General features: G+C 39.0%; 1 protein-coding gene across 1 annotated transcript in view; it reads left to right on the plus strand.

Moving 5' to 3' along the window:
- TBC1D8B (TBC1 domain family member 8B) overlaps positions 1-15,272 on the plus strand; it is a 78,873-nt gene that overhangs the window by 24,490 nt on the left and 39,111 nt on the right. The window contains exons 3-6 of the mRNA XM_081081856.1: positions 7,582-7,700; positions 8,202-8,427; positions 9,287-9,527; positions 13,532-13,739. Of these exons, the coding sequence (XP_080937982.1) occupies positions 7,582-7,700; positions 8,202-8,427; positions 9,287-9,527; positions 13,532-13,739 (794 nt within the window). The remainder of the gene's footprint in view (positions 1-7,581; positions 7,701-8,201; positions 8,428-9,286; positions 9,528-13,531; positions 13,740-15,272) is intronic.

Consider the following 15,272-nt stretch of genomic DNA (forward strand, 5'->3'; position numbering starts at 1 on the left):
GTTTGGCTTATATACATGTACACAAGTCCTTCAGTTGATCTCTTCCCCTTACCCACGCCCTCCCCCACTTTCCTTCTGGGGATTGATAGCCTGATCACTGTTTCTCAGTCTTTGGGTCTGTCCCTTTTCATCAGTCTATGTTGTTCTCTATAATCCACAAATGAGTGAGATCATGTGGTATTTATCTTTCTCTGACTGGCTTATTTCACTTAACATAATGCTCTCCAGTTCCATCCATGCTGTTGCAAAAGGCAAGAGTTCCCTTTTTTTTTTTTACCGCAGCATAGTATTCCATTGTGTATATGTACCACAGTTTTCTAATCCGCTCATCTGCTGATGGGCACTTAGGCTGTTTCCAAATCTTAGCTATGGTGAATTGTGCTGCTATGAACATAGGGGTGCATATATCCTTTCTGATTGGCGTTTCTGGTTTCTTGGGATATATTTCTGGTAGTGGGTTCACTGGGTCAAATGGGAGTTCCATTTTTAGTCTTCTGAGGTAGCTCCATACTGTTCTCCACAGTGGCTGCACCAGTCTGCATTCCCACCAGCAGTGCAGAAGGGTTCCTTTTTCTCCACATCCTCTCCAACACTTGTTGTTTGTTGATTTGTTGATGATAGCCATTCTGACAGGTGTGAGATGATAACGCATTGTCGTTTTGATTTGCATCTCTCGTATAATTAATGACTTTGAGCTGGTTTTCATATGTCTTTCGGCCTTCTGTATGTCCTCTTTCGAAAACTGTCTATCTAGATCCGTTGCCCATTTTTTTATTGGATTGTTTATCTTCCTTTTGTTAAGTTTCATGAGATCCCTGTAAATGTTGGAAATTAAACCCTTATCGGTGGTATCATTGGCAAATATGTTCTCACATGTAGTGGGTCTTCTTGTTGTTTTGTTGATGGTTTCCTTTGCTGTGCAAAAGCTTTTTATTTTGATGTAGTCCCATTTGTTTATTTTCTCTTTAGTTTCCATTGCTCTAGGTGCATTATCAGAGAAGAAATTTCTTCGGCATATGTTTGCGATTTCGCTGCCTGTGGATTCCTCTGGTATTTTTATGGTTTCCCATCTTACGTTTAAGTCTTTTATCCATTTTGAGTTTATTTTTGTGTATGGTGTGAGTTGGTGATCTAGTTTCATCCTCTTGCATGTATCTGTCCAATTTTCCCAACACCATTTATTGAAAAGACTGTCTTGACTCCATTGTATGCTCTTGCCTCCTTTGTCGAATATTAATTGGGCATAGTGGTTTGGGTCGATTTCTGGGGTCTCTATTCTATTCCATTGATCTATATGTCTGTTCTTGTGCCAGTACCAAGCTGTTTTAAGAACAGTGGCTTTGTAATACAGCTTGATATCTGGTATTGAGATCCCACCTACTTTGTTCTTTCTCAGGATTGCTGCAGCTATTCGGGGTCTTTTTTATTCCAGATGAATTTTTGGAACGTTCATTCTAGATTTGTGAAATATGCCGTTGGCAATTTAATGGGGATTGCATTGAATCTATAAATTGCTTTGGGTAGTATGGACATTTTGATGATGTTGATTCTACCAATCCATGAACACGGTATATTCTTCCATCTGTTTATGTCTTCCTCTATCTCTTTTTTCAGTGTCCTGTAGTTTTCAGCATATAAGTCTTTTACCTCCTTAGTTAAGTGTATTCCTAGGTATTTTAATTTTTTTGGTGCAATGGTAAATGGGATTGCTTCTGTAGTTTCACTTTCTGTAAGTTCACTATTGGTGTAAAGAAATGCCATGGATTTCTTAGCATTAATTTTGTATCCTGCTACATTGCCGAATTCATTTATTAAGTCTAATAATTTTTTGATGGAGTCTTTAGGGTTCTGTATGTACAGTATCATGTCATCTTCAAATAAGGACAGTTTTACTTCTTCTTTTCCAATCTGGATGCCTTTTATTTCTTCTTCGTGTCTGATCGCAACGGCTAGTACTTCCAGTACTATGTTGAACAGGAGTGGTGAGAGGGGGCATCCCCGTCTTGTTCCTGTTTTTAGGGGGAATGGTTTTAGTTTTTACCCATTGATTATAATGTTGGCTGTGGGTTTGTCATATATGGTTTTTATTATGTTGAGGTATGATCCCTCAATTCCTATCTTGCTGAGAGTTTTTATCAAGAAAGGGTGTTGAATTTTGTCAAATGCTTTTTCCGCATCAATTGATATGACTATGTGGGTTTTTTCTCTCAATTTGTTTATGTGATGTATCACGTTTATTGATTTGCGGATATTGTACCATCCTTGCATCCCTGGGATAAATCCTACTTGGTCATGGTGTATGATCTTTTTGATGTACTGCTGGATCCGATTTGCTAGGATTTTGTTGAGGATTTTGGCATCTATGTTCATGAAGGATATTGGCCTATAATTCTCTTTCATTGTATTGTCTTTATCTGGTTTTGGGATTAGGGTGATGTTGGCTTCATAGAATGAGCTTGGAAGTGTTCCTTCCTCTTGGATCTTTTGACATAGTCTGAGGTGGATAGGTTTTAGGTCTTCCTTGAATGTTTGGTAAAACTCCCCTGTGAAGCCATCTGGCCCCGGGCTTTTGTTTGCTGGAAGCTTTTTGATTACTGCTTCGATTTCCTCCATAGTTATTGGCCTATTGAGATTTTTAGATTCTTCCTGGTTAAGTATTGGAAGGTTGTATTTATCTAGGAATATGTCCATTTTCTCCAGGTTGTCTACTGTGTTGGAGTAGAGTTGTTCATAGTATTTTCTAACAATCCTTTGTATTTCTATGGGGTCTGTTGTTATTTCTCCTCTTTCATTTCTGATTTTGTTTATTTGGGTCATCTCTCTTTGTTTCTTGGTGAGCCTGGCTAGAGGTGTATTAATCTTGTTTATCCTTTCAAAGAACCAGCTCTTGGTTTTGTTGATCTTTTGTATTGTTGTTTTGGTGTCTATGTCGTTTATCTCCGCTCTGATCTTTGTTATTTCCTTCCTTCTGCTTACAGTGGGCCTTTTGTGTTGCTCTCTTTCTAACTCTTTGAGTTGTAGAGTTAGGTCATTTATTCTCATTGTTTCTTGTTTCTTGCAGTAGGCTTGTAGAGCTATGAACTTCCCTCTCAAGACTGCTTTTGCTGTGTCCCATAGGTTTTGGATTGTTGTGTTTTCATTGTCATTTGTTGCCATGATGTTTTTTATTTCTTCTTTGATCTCGCTGGTAACCCAGTCGTTGTTTAATAGCATGCTATTTAGTCTCCATGTGTTTGATTTTTCTGGATTGTTTTTGTTGTAGTTGATTTCCAGTTTTATGCCTTTGTGGTCTGAGAAGATGCTTGATATGATTTCAATTTTCTTGAATTTGAAGAGACTTTGTCTGTGACCCAATATATGGTCTATCTTTGAAGATGACAAATGTGCACCTGAGGAGAATGTATATTCTGTGGCTTTTGGGTGAAATGTTCTGAAGATGTCAATTAATTCCATCTGATCTAGTGAGTCATTTAGGATTGATGTTTCTTTGCTGAGTTTCTGTTTAGAGGATTTGTCCAGTGGAGATAATGGGGTGTTAAGGTCCCCTACTATGATTGTATTGCTGTCAATCTCTCCCTTGATCTCCTCCAGAAGATTTCTTACGTATTTGGATGCTCCTATATTGGGTGCATATATATTTACCAGAGTTATTTCTTCTTGTTGGTCTGCTCCCTTTAGTATTATGAAGTGGCCTTCTTGATCTCTTTTTATGTCCTTCACTTTGAGATCTAATTTGTCAGATATAAGTATTGCTACCCCAGCTTTTTTTCACTTCCATTGGCCTGAAAAACCTTTTTCCATCCCTTCACCATCAGTCTGTGTGCGTCTTTTTTTCTGAGGTGGGTTTCCTGTAGACAGCAGATATATGGGTCATGTTTTCTTATCCACTCATTTACCCTATGCCTTTTGACTGGGGAATTTAATCCATTTACATTTAAAGTTATTATTGATAGAAACTTGTTAGTCGCCATTTTTGTTCTTTACCACTGCATTCCTTCTTTGTTTCCTGTTTTTTCTATTTACAGCAGACCCTTTAGCATTTCTTGCATTGCTGGTTTGGTTGTAATAAACTCCCGTAGACCGTTTTTGTCTGTGAAGCTCCTGATTTGACCCTCAATTTTGATTGATAGCCTCGCTGGGTATAGTATTCTTGGATTCAGACCCTTCCTTTGCATGACTTTGTATATTTCATTCCATTCCCTTCTTGCCTGATGTGTTTCTGTTGAGAAATCAGTCGCTAGTCTGATGGGGGATCCTTTGTAGGTAACTTTCTGTCTCTCTCTGGCTGCTTTTAATATTCTTGCTTTGTCGTTGGTGTTTGCCAATTTAATTATTATGTGCCTTGGTGTCAGTCTTTTCGGGTTCATTTTGTTTGGGACTCTGAGCTTCTTGGATTTGTGTGAGTTTTTTCCTCCCTATATCAGGGAAATTTTCTGTTACTATTTTTTCAAACAGGTTTTCTATTCCTTGCTCAGTTTCCTCTCCTTCTGGCACCCCTATTATTCGGATGTTGTTTCGTTTAGCATTGTCCCAGAGTTCTCTTAGGCTCTCCTCCTGCTTTTTAATTTTTTTTTCTAGAAGCTGTTCTGTTTGGGTATTTTTTTCTACCTTGTCTTCTAGCTCGCTGATGTGGTCCTCTGCTTCTTCTAGTCTACTGTTTATGCTTTCTATTGAGTTCTTTATGGCAGTGATGTCATTTTTCGTTTCTTCTTGGTTTCTCTTTATTTCCTCGTGGTTCTTCTACATTTCCTTTTGGTTCCTACACATATTGTTGAATTGGTCTTCCATTCTTTTCATCCACCTTATGGTCATTACTCTGAATTCTTTCTCTGACAGGTTGCTTTCCTCCATTGCCTCCATTTCATTTACTTCCTTTTCTGATGATGCCTGTTTTCCTTTCATATTTGGGTTGGTTCTTTGTTTCACCATGATTTCTCTTCTCAAGTTGTTTGATTATGTAGTTCTCTCTCTGCTGCGCTGATTCAAAGGCACAAAATACAACACAACAAGGCACAACATACAAGGCACCGAACTAAATGCATTCACGATATTAATAACCCCAAATAAAGGTGAGCCCCCAAGCGAAGAGAATTAGGGTATAAAGAAGAAAAAAGAGAAAAATATTAGAGAGAAAAATAAAAAACAAAAAGGAGTGCCGAAATGAGATTGGGAAAAGGGAGAGAAGAAAAAAACAAAAAGACAAAAACAAACAAACAAACAAAAAACCCCACAAAAAACAAAAACAAAAACAAACAAACAAACAAAAAAAGTAATAGAATGAAATAGAGGTGGGGAAGAGGCTATTTGTATGGGGAGAAAACTCCAAGAGAACCGCAACCAATCTCAATGAACTCCAGCAGCAGATCCCTGGAGACTAATGCAAACTACAAACAACCACCAATATCAAGCAAGGCAAGGGAAAACAGAAGCACAAAAATAACCAGATAAAGAAAAAGTAAGCAAAACAGAAAAATGAAAATGAAAAACAAAACAATTTCCCACACAAGCATAAAAAACCCCAATATTCTCAAAATCAAGCAAACATTAGCAAAACGACAGAGAGAGAGAGAAAAAAAAATTTAGATAGTGAAGAATGATAAGAGAGAGGTGTATATGGATTTAGAGCGAGGGATTGGAAATTAGATATATAAGTAGGGTGAAATTAGGGAAAATCCAAAGCAGGAATAGGGTAAGAGAAACAGGACAACAAAAGGGGAAAAGTGAGGAAGAGAGTTTTGGCTTAAGGGTAAATGTGAGATAGAGAGAAATGATGCTAAAGGAACGATGAAAGTAGAGTGTAGAACACTAATCCCAAAATAAAATAAAGAAAAATAAAAAAAAATAAAAAATGAAATGACACTTGAAAAAATGGTAAAAGGATAGCAATAATACTGGTTAAAAAAATGTAGTAATTAAAAAGGTAAAATCAAGTGATGAAAAAAATAAAAAATAAAAAAATAATACAATAGGTTCTTAATGAAATGGTGAAACGAGAATTAAAAAATATATATATACAAAAATATTCGGAAGTGAAGGTGCTTCAGATCTTCCACTCTTCTTTTCGGCACGCCTTCCTCCTACCAGGCATTCAGGCTAGTGTTGAACTTCCCTGCGATACACTGTCCCTCGTGCAGTAAACCACAGACCTGATTTTAAGGCAGGTTGTATTTGTTTACCAGACTGCCTTTATTTATGATCACAGAAGAGACAGTTCGTGGCTCTGCCTCTGGGTGGCAGTGTGTCTGGATTGACCTCCGAGGCTATAAGTCCTCTCTATCAGTAGGGTTGTTGTTTTTTTTCCTCTATGGTATTTGGAACTGATTTGGGAAAGACCACTGCCCAGAGCTGGTTCCTTGCCACTGCCCGCTGTTTCCCAGGCTCCCCAAAAAGAACTTTCCCCTACAGGCTTTGCGAATGACCCCAGCTGGGGAATCCCATGCACTGGGTTTAATAATCAAATGCACGGATCTAAGGGGAACTGTAACAAGAGCCTGATAGTTGTGCGAATTCGCAAGCCTCCACCTTCCAGGTCTGTGCACAGTCTCCGCGCGCAGTCTCCGCGCGCCCACTCGCCCCTGGCACCAAGCAGCCAGCAGATTGGCAAAGTCCAAGGCTGCTCCTTTACATCCAGTCCAGCTATGGGCTCTTTTTTCGCGTTCCCTTCTGCCAGCAGCCCTGTGGGGCCCCTTCCCCACTCACGGGTCACGCTGGTCCCAATGGCTGCGGACTCTGTGGGGTGCAGATTCCGCCCCGCGCGAGCTCAATCCTCCCTCCAACCCGAACTGCAAACTGCACCTTTAGGGGATGTCCAACCTTTCCGTGAGAAGAAGCAGTGCTCGTCTGAGTTCACGCAGTCATGCTGCTTGAGATCCCTTGTTTCCAGGTTAGTAGCTGGTCTCTGGATGCTGGCAACAACCACCCAAGATGGCGCAGTCTCCGCTGCTTAGCTGGTGCACCACGAGAGCCTTCAGCCGCAGTTTCCAACCGTCCTTTTTTTCCTGGGGGTTCTCAGTCTTTCCTAGCTGCAGACAGTCTCTCAGCTGAAAATCTTATGCCTATTTGGGCTGCATGTTACCTGTTTCAGCTGCTCACCCTTATCTGCTCCAGGACAAGGCACAGGACACGTCCGTTTATACCTCCGCCATTTTCCCTCTCTTGTTTTTAGAATTTTATCTTTCCTCATGAATTATATTTACTTTTCTCCCCTTTCATTAAATATTTTGTTTTTATTTATAATGAAAACTAGAGGCCCGATGCATGAAATTCGTGCAAGAGTAGGCCTTCCTTTCCCCAGCTGCCAGCACCGGCTTCCCTCTGGCACCTGGGACCTGGGCTTCCCTTGCAGCCCCAACTTCATCTGGAAGGATGTCTGGTCTAATTAGCATATTATGCTTTTATTATACTGTTCATGCCCACATGTAGAGATGAAGTAGAGAATAAATTTAATACATTTATTTTTATGAATATCATTTTTGAAAAGAGCATATATAATTTTATTTTTTTAAACTAAGCTTGTAAATATTGAGCAGTTTTGTTGTGGAGTTTTTCTTGTGTCTTTTATTCTTTTTCATTATTAATCAGGAGCCAACAGAGAAGAAATAATGAAGCATTGGGATTGGTTGGAACAAAATATCATGAAGACTTTATCTGTGTTTGACTCAAGTGAAGATATTACTAATTTTGTACAAGGAAAGATAAGAGTAAGTGGCCTGGGTACAATTTGTAGATGAAATACAAAAATCTTGACCCTCTTATTGAAGTATTAAAAGCTGCATAGATGGTCAATGTTTTATTGGCACCTTTTAGGATTGGCAGAAGCACACATATGAATGTCAGAATCAGTGCTAAAGAAAAATTGCAAAGTCAGTGGTTAGTTTTTGGTGCCCTTGTGAGTGCTCTTAGGGATATTTTCATTTTAATATCTCTTGAGTTTGGAGTTTGAGTGAACACTTCACTCAACCAAAACAATATTTAGCATCTGTATTTGTGGTAGTTCTTTGTGAGGCATTAGAAAAAACCTAATGACAAAATTAAAGAAAATCTCATCTCTGTCCTAAGTATGTAATATGCATGCATATACATATGATATATGTACCCGTGTAGATATACACAGTTGTATTCAATGAACTGTTTAAATATATGAAATAAATTTTTGTTGATAGGTAATGATTGATTTTCAGAAAATATTTTGTCTCCCTTAGGGATTAATTGCTGAAGAGGGAAAACATTCTTTTGCAAAAGAAGATGACCCTGAGAAATTTCGAGAAACTCTCTTGAAATTTGAAAAATGTTTTGGTTTGCCAGAACAGGAGAAATTAGTGACGTATTACTCATGCAGTTATTGGAAAGGACGGGTTCCTTGTCAGGGCTGGCTCTATCTTAGCACCAACTTCCTGAGCTTCTATTCTTTTTTGTTGGGATCAGAAAGTAAGTGGTTTCTATTGCTTACCATGACTTTGAACTTTCTGACTGACTTATCAACTCTGTAGTGGTATTAGATTGTATATAAAGTACTAGGATTGATATTAAGGGTAATTAAACTGTACATTAAAAGTTCAGTTGATCTAGCCCTGGCTGGTGTGGCTCAGTTGGTTGGAGCATTATCCAGTGCAACTGAAAGGTTTCTGGTTCGATTCCCAGTCAGGACACATTCCTATGTTGGGGGTTTAATCTCTGGTGAGGGTGTTTATGGGAGGCAACTGATCAATGACCTCTCTCTCTCTCTCTCTCTCTCTCTCTCTCTCTCCCCCCCCCATCACTTTCCCCTTCTCCCTCTTGCTTTCTCTCTCCCTCCCCCTCTCTCTCTAAATATAAAACAAGTTTACTTCATCTAGAGAAAGAATTCTTTTAAGGCTGGTTATTTAACATAGGAACCATAAGAAATATGTATAGAATGTCTTGCATAATGCCTTTCATATTGTGGGAAGTGAATGAATATGAAATGATGGTGATCTAGCATATAACTTCTTTTCTTCAATTGTTCTAAACTACCTACTTTCTTCAATCTATGCTTTAATCCTTGTTTTAAACATACAATATAAATATAGTAGCCATAGTACCACTATATAATTATGTAAAGTAACAGAATAATTTATATCTATTCCTAGACTCCCCAATTATTATGTTTATGGTTATGTTTTAAAATTATAACTAATGTTGGATTCAAAGATTTTAGTTGTTCATATCATTTTTCAAGTATGTTACTATTCTTTTGAAAGACCTGATTGATAAACATTAATCAACATTTACAAATTTAATCTGATCTACTTATAACTCTTATTTACAGTAAAACTCATTATCTCCTGGGATGCTGTCTCAAAACTTGAAAAGACTTCAAATGTCATACTGACAGAGAGTATTCATGTGTGTTCTCAAGGGGATAGCCACTACTTTTCCATGTTCTTGCATATTAACCAAACATACCTTCTTATGGAACAGCTAGCCAACTATGCTGTAAAGAGACTTTTTGATAAGGAAACATTTGATAATGACCCAATTCTTGATGATCCTCGACAAATCACCAAAAGGTATTCAAACCTTAATTAATACTTACTTTTTTAAAATATTGTTTGACCAAAGAATGGTAGCATTGATTAGCATTAAAAGTTAACCATTCTGTATTATATGATGTGCTTTTTTTGGGGGGGGTGGTAATTATTGATATTTATTTATATGCATTTCACAAATAGTGTTTTCTTCATGAAATTTAGTGCTAAGAAGCAATTGAAGTTAGGTTTGAAAATTATTTCTTGAGATCCCAGTAGGATTTGCCATGGAGTGCTTTTAAAAATGTAGAGATTGATATGTGCAAGGTTAATCTAACTCTAAATTTCTGTATGAGTAGTATAGTTTTAGGTCTGAAATTATTAAATGTATTTATTTTAAAATAATTTATAAAGAGCATTGTTTTTTGTTTTGTTGTTTTATGTTTTTAATTATTTTTTATTGATTTCAGAGAGGAAGGGAAAAGGAGAGAGAGATAGAAACATCAATGATGAGAGAGAATCATTGATCGGCTGCCTCCTGCACGCCCCACACAGGGGATCAAGCCCCCAACCCAGGTATGTGACCTTGATCAGAATCCAACCTAGGACCCTTCAGTCCCCAGGCCGGCCTTCTATCCACTGAGCCAAACTGGCTAGGGCAAGGGCATTGTTTTTTTATGAAGAGGCAAGTTTGTGGAGTCAGTGGAGAATATAGTGTTTAAAAGGAGAGTACAGGAACTCTTGGACAAGTCACAATTACTCAGGACCTCTGTATTTTCAGAGAGCACTTATAAGGAATGAGCAATATATTATGTGAAAGCACTTTGTAAAATATAAAGTACTAGATAAATATTAATAGTTAGTTTCTGCATCAGAAGTATATGTCTGAAAGCTGTTTGCCTCTATATGTATTTAGTTTGCTATCACATATTCTACAATTTGCTTCCCCTCCTTAAAATAATATATCATGGACTTATTTTCATTGATATAAATAAACCTCATCCTTTTAAATAATGATGAAATAACCCATTGAATTACAAATTGAGTTAAAATTAATGTGGTTTTCCGTTCATATTTATCAAAATTATTTTTTTTCAATTAAATCTTTATTGTTCAGATTATTACATTAGTTACTCTTTTTTCCCACCATAACTCCCCTCCACCCAGTTCCCACCCCACCCTCCGCCCTCACTCCCCACCCACTGTCCTCATCCATAGGTGCACGATTATTGTCCAATCTCTTCCCTCACCCCCACACCCTCCCCCCAAGAATAGTCAGTCCATTCCCTTTCTATGTCCCTGATTCTATTACAATCACCAGTTCATACTGTTCATCAGATTATTTATTCACTTGATTTTTAGATTCACTTGTTGATAGATGTGTATTTGTTGTTCATAATTTGTATCTTTACCTTTTTCATCTTCTTCCTCTTCTTAAAGGATACCTTTCAGCATTTCATCTAATACTGGTTTGGTGGTGATGAACTCCTTTAGCTTTTTCTTATCTGTGAAGCTCTTTATCTGGCCTTCAATTCTGAATGATAGCTTTGCTGGATAAAGTAGTCTTGGTTGTAGGTTCTTGGTATTCATCACTTTGAATATTTCTTGACACTCCCTTCTGGCCTGCAAAGTTTCTGTTGAGAAATCAGCTAACAGTCGTATGGGTACTCCCTTGTAGGTAACTGATTTTCTTTCTCTTGCTGCTTTTAGGATTCTCTCTTTGTCTTTTGCTCTTGGCATTTTAATTATGATGTGTCTTGGTGTGGTCCCCTTTGGATTCCTTTTGTTTGGGGTTCTCTGTGCTTCCTGGGCTTGGAAGTCTATTTCTTTCACCAGGTAGGGGAAGTTTTCTATCATTATTTCTTCAAATAGGTTTTCAATATCTTGCTCTCTCTCATCTTCTGGCACCCCTATAATTCGGATGTTGATACGCTTGAAGCTGTCCCAGAGGCTCCTTACACTATCTTTGTATTTTTGGATTCTTTTTTCATTTTGCTTTTCCGGTTGGGTGTTTTTTGCTTCTTCGTATTTCAAATCTTTGACTTGATTCTTGCGACCCTCTGGTCTGCTGTTGGGAGTCTGTATAATATTCTTTATTTCGGTCAGTTCTTTATCACAACATCGAGGGTCTCATTAGATTTCTTGAGGATCTCACTGCATTTATCGGCGGTCTCACCAGTCTTTTTGAGGGCCTTATTAAATTTATCGGCGGCTTCTAGACAGTTCTTTAAAGACCTTAAAAGTGTGGTTTTGAACTCTATATCCAACAGTTTGCTTTCCTCTAATTCTGTTGTTTGTGTCCTGTTTCTTTGTCTCGGCATTTTTTATGCTTCGCTGTGTCGATAGAGTGCCTTTCTGTGCTAAGTGTCCCAATTACCTGAGGTAGACTCTTGGTCCACCCCCTTGTGGGCTTTGTGCACAGTCTTGTTGTAGTTAAGCCTTGATTGTTGTAGTTATCACTGTGAGGAATTGACCTCCAGGCCAATTGGCTGTGAGAATCAGCTGTGTCTGCAGTGGGAGAACTTCTGTGCTGAAGACACCCCTCTGGGGCTAGACTTGCTTCGATGGGGCTTTGGTGCTCACTGAGTCTGCCCCTGAGTGTGTCTTTTATGGTTCCACGGAGCTGAAAACTGGATGGTCCCACTCTGACCTCTGGGCTTCCTGGCTCCTGGATCTCTAGGGAGGTGCTAATCTAGCCTTTGCCTGAGGCTATCCAGCAAAAGCCTCCCTGCAGGGCTTGGCGGGGTGGGTCCCACGGGATCAACAGGGTGGGGTTAGAAATTATGGCTGCTCTCAGTCTTGCCCTCAGAGGCTCTGCTTCTCAGTGTCCCAGTAATCACTGCAAGCCCCACAGAGAGAAAGCTGCCTTAGGGTTCTGAGCGATGCCAGACAGTCCCACTTCTCCCGTATGAGTCTGGGTCCCTAGAGACTCGCCCGGAACTTTAGCTCAGAGCCTGAGACTCCCTCCTGATTGAAAACGACAACGGCGCCCTCAGCTGCCAGCCCACTCCACATGCACCTCCGCACCTTAGTATTTTACTTCAGCACTGCGCCTCCTCTGAGTCTCGGTATGTTTTTCTCTTTCCTCCTAGTTGTAGAACTTCCACTCAGCCAGCCTTCCTGTGGTTCTGGATGATGTCCGTTCCATCTTTTAGTTGTATTTTTGAAGTGGTTGTTCGAGGCAGCAAACTCCGGTGTTTACCTATGCCGCCATCTTGGTTTCTCCTATCAAAATTATTTTGAAAGACATGAAGTATCTCATATTCAAATAGTATATGCTGGAATGATGAATTTAGTTTTAATTTTGTTGGCTGTGAGTTAGAACTTGCATAATTTACTTACTACCCCAGATGGCATAGCTGCTTAACTTGAGTGTTTAGTGCCACTAGAAAATTGTTCTATTTTAAGCAATTGTTTTTTATTTATATATGTATGTATAAGTTAACAACTAATCTGTATTTATTGACACCTATATGGTGCCTAATACTGTGCAAACAGTATTGTTTTATCTTACTTCTAATTTGGACTTTTTAAAATATTAATATTATCTTTTATGTACTATTTATCTCTTATGCAAAATTTTAGTTTTAATATTACTTTTTATGCATTAACTTTCTCTCTAAATTTGGATGCCATAAATTTTCATTATTTTATTTTGTTTGAACTGGGTAACATGATTTTCTGATAACCAGATTATAACGATTACTGTCTACTGAGATTAGTTTTAGCCATAATCAATAATATGACAATATAGTAGTATAATAATAACCTTCCAACAAATCACTCCTTAGCTGATGGTTTGAAGACCTATATTATCTCTAATTTTTGTGCATTCTAATCCACTAATTTAAAAAATTGGAAAAGAGAACAAACAAAATGAATCTGTTAGGAATCAGTAGTTTCTTCCATTTCATAATTTGTTGAAGAATATAGCATCTAGTGTTTAAACTTTTTGCTTTACATTGCATTTGGATTAATCAGTATAAACATGTGTACCCTTTAGAAGTCATTATTTTATTTAAGTCCCCCTTTTTTCTTTCCTACAGAGGTCTAGAAGATCGAGCCCACAGTGAGCAGTTTAATGCTTTTTTTAGGCTTCCCAAAGAAGAGACTTTGAAAGAAGTACATGAATGTTTTTTATGGGTGCCATTCAGCCACTTCAATGCTCATGGCAAAATGTGCATCTCAGAGAACTATATCTGCTTTGCTAGCCAGGATGGCAATCTATGCAGTGTAATCATTCCATTTCGAGAGGTAATGTAAATTTGGTTGCGTACTAGTTTTTAGTTTGAAGATATTAACATTCAAAGAGGAAAATTTCCTTTAATTCTATAAATTATTAAAAACTCATTATGCCACTTTATTTTAGTAATTTTTAGATAATAATTTTTAAGTCCAGCATTATTCTTTAGGATAAGAATACTAAGAGCCTTATAGCTCTTGTTGAAAATGAAAAAAGTTACATAAAAATTTAGAAACAAGGTTAGGATTTAGGATTACTCAAAAGGGAACATGATTAGACAGACATATATGACATGAACACCAAAATGTAGATATTTGATATGCACAGTCAAATAAGATAGAATTGATAGCTTTTGTGTAAGTCAAAAATAGTCAGCATTGCACCACTAAATTGTGTTGTCATTTTTAAAGACTACATGTTAGTTAAGACTTTCCCTTGAGAAGTTAAATAACTTGCACCTGTATCAGTGGTACAACTAGTACATAAAGTCTATTTCTTTTTTTTAGGATAATAAGAAATTTTATTATTTCCTTTTTAAATTTTTTTCAATTACAATTGACATTCAATATTATATTAGCTTTAGATGTACAGCATAGTGGTTAGATATTTACACCCCCCAATAAGTCTAGTACTCCCTGACAACATACATAGTTATTACAATACTAGTGATCTGGTGCACGGATTCATGCACATTGAAAGGAAATTAATTAGAAAGTGGCTGGTGGGGCGGGACTGGGCGAGATGGGCCAGACACATCCTGGAGCCAACCTCCTGCAGTCCCTACCTGTCATCTGCAGAGTGAGTGGGGTCCCTCTGGCAGGTGGGGTCCATCGGCCTGGCCTGTGGGGATCTGGCTGAAACCAGTTCTCCGACATCCCCCGAGGGGTCCTGGAGTGCAAGAGGCCACTCTGCAAAGTTGCTGTAGTACAGGGTGTGGAATGCAAATGCAAGTGTGCAGTAAACCAGATTCAGGGATGACAGTGCCCCAGCAACAACATAACCCACAGCCAAAGGTGGATTTGCGTGGCGCCGTGAGGAATCAGGCTCCCTCCTCTCTGGTTTTGAGGTGTGTGACCTGAGAACCACTGCTGCCAAGTCACTGCTGCTCAGCAGCTCCTGCATTGAGAATCTGCCCCCTGGTGGTCAGTACGTGTCATAGCGACTGGTAGGATGATCGGAAACTTAGCATATTAGCCTTTTATATATAGACTAGGGGCCCGGTGCACGAAATTCATGCACTGGGTGTGTGTGGGGGGGTGTCCCTCGGCCCAGCCTGCCCCCTCTCACATACTGGGAGCCCTCAGGCGTTGACCCCCATCACCCTCCAATTGCAGGATCAGCCCCTTTCCCAGGCCTGATGCCTCTGACAGAGGCGTCAGGCCTGGGCAGGGGACCCTCATTTTCCCCCCATCACTGGTTCTGCCCCCCCAGCCCAGGCCTGATGCCTCTGGCCCAGGCATCAGGCCTGGGCAGGGGACCCCCAGACCCCTCTGATTGCTGGCTCTGCCCCTTGCCCAGGCCTGATGCCTCGGCCAGAGGAGTTG

The sequence above is a fragment of the Myotis nattereri genome (assembly GCF_964212035.1).
Source record: "Myotis nattereri genome assembly, chromosome: X".
Lineage (NCBI taxonomy): Eukaryota > Metazoa > Chordata > Mammalia > Chiroptera > Vespertilionidae > Myotis > Myotis nattereri.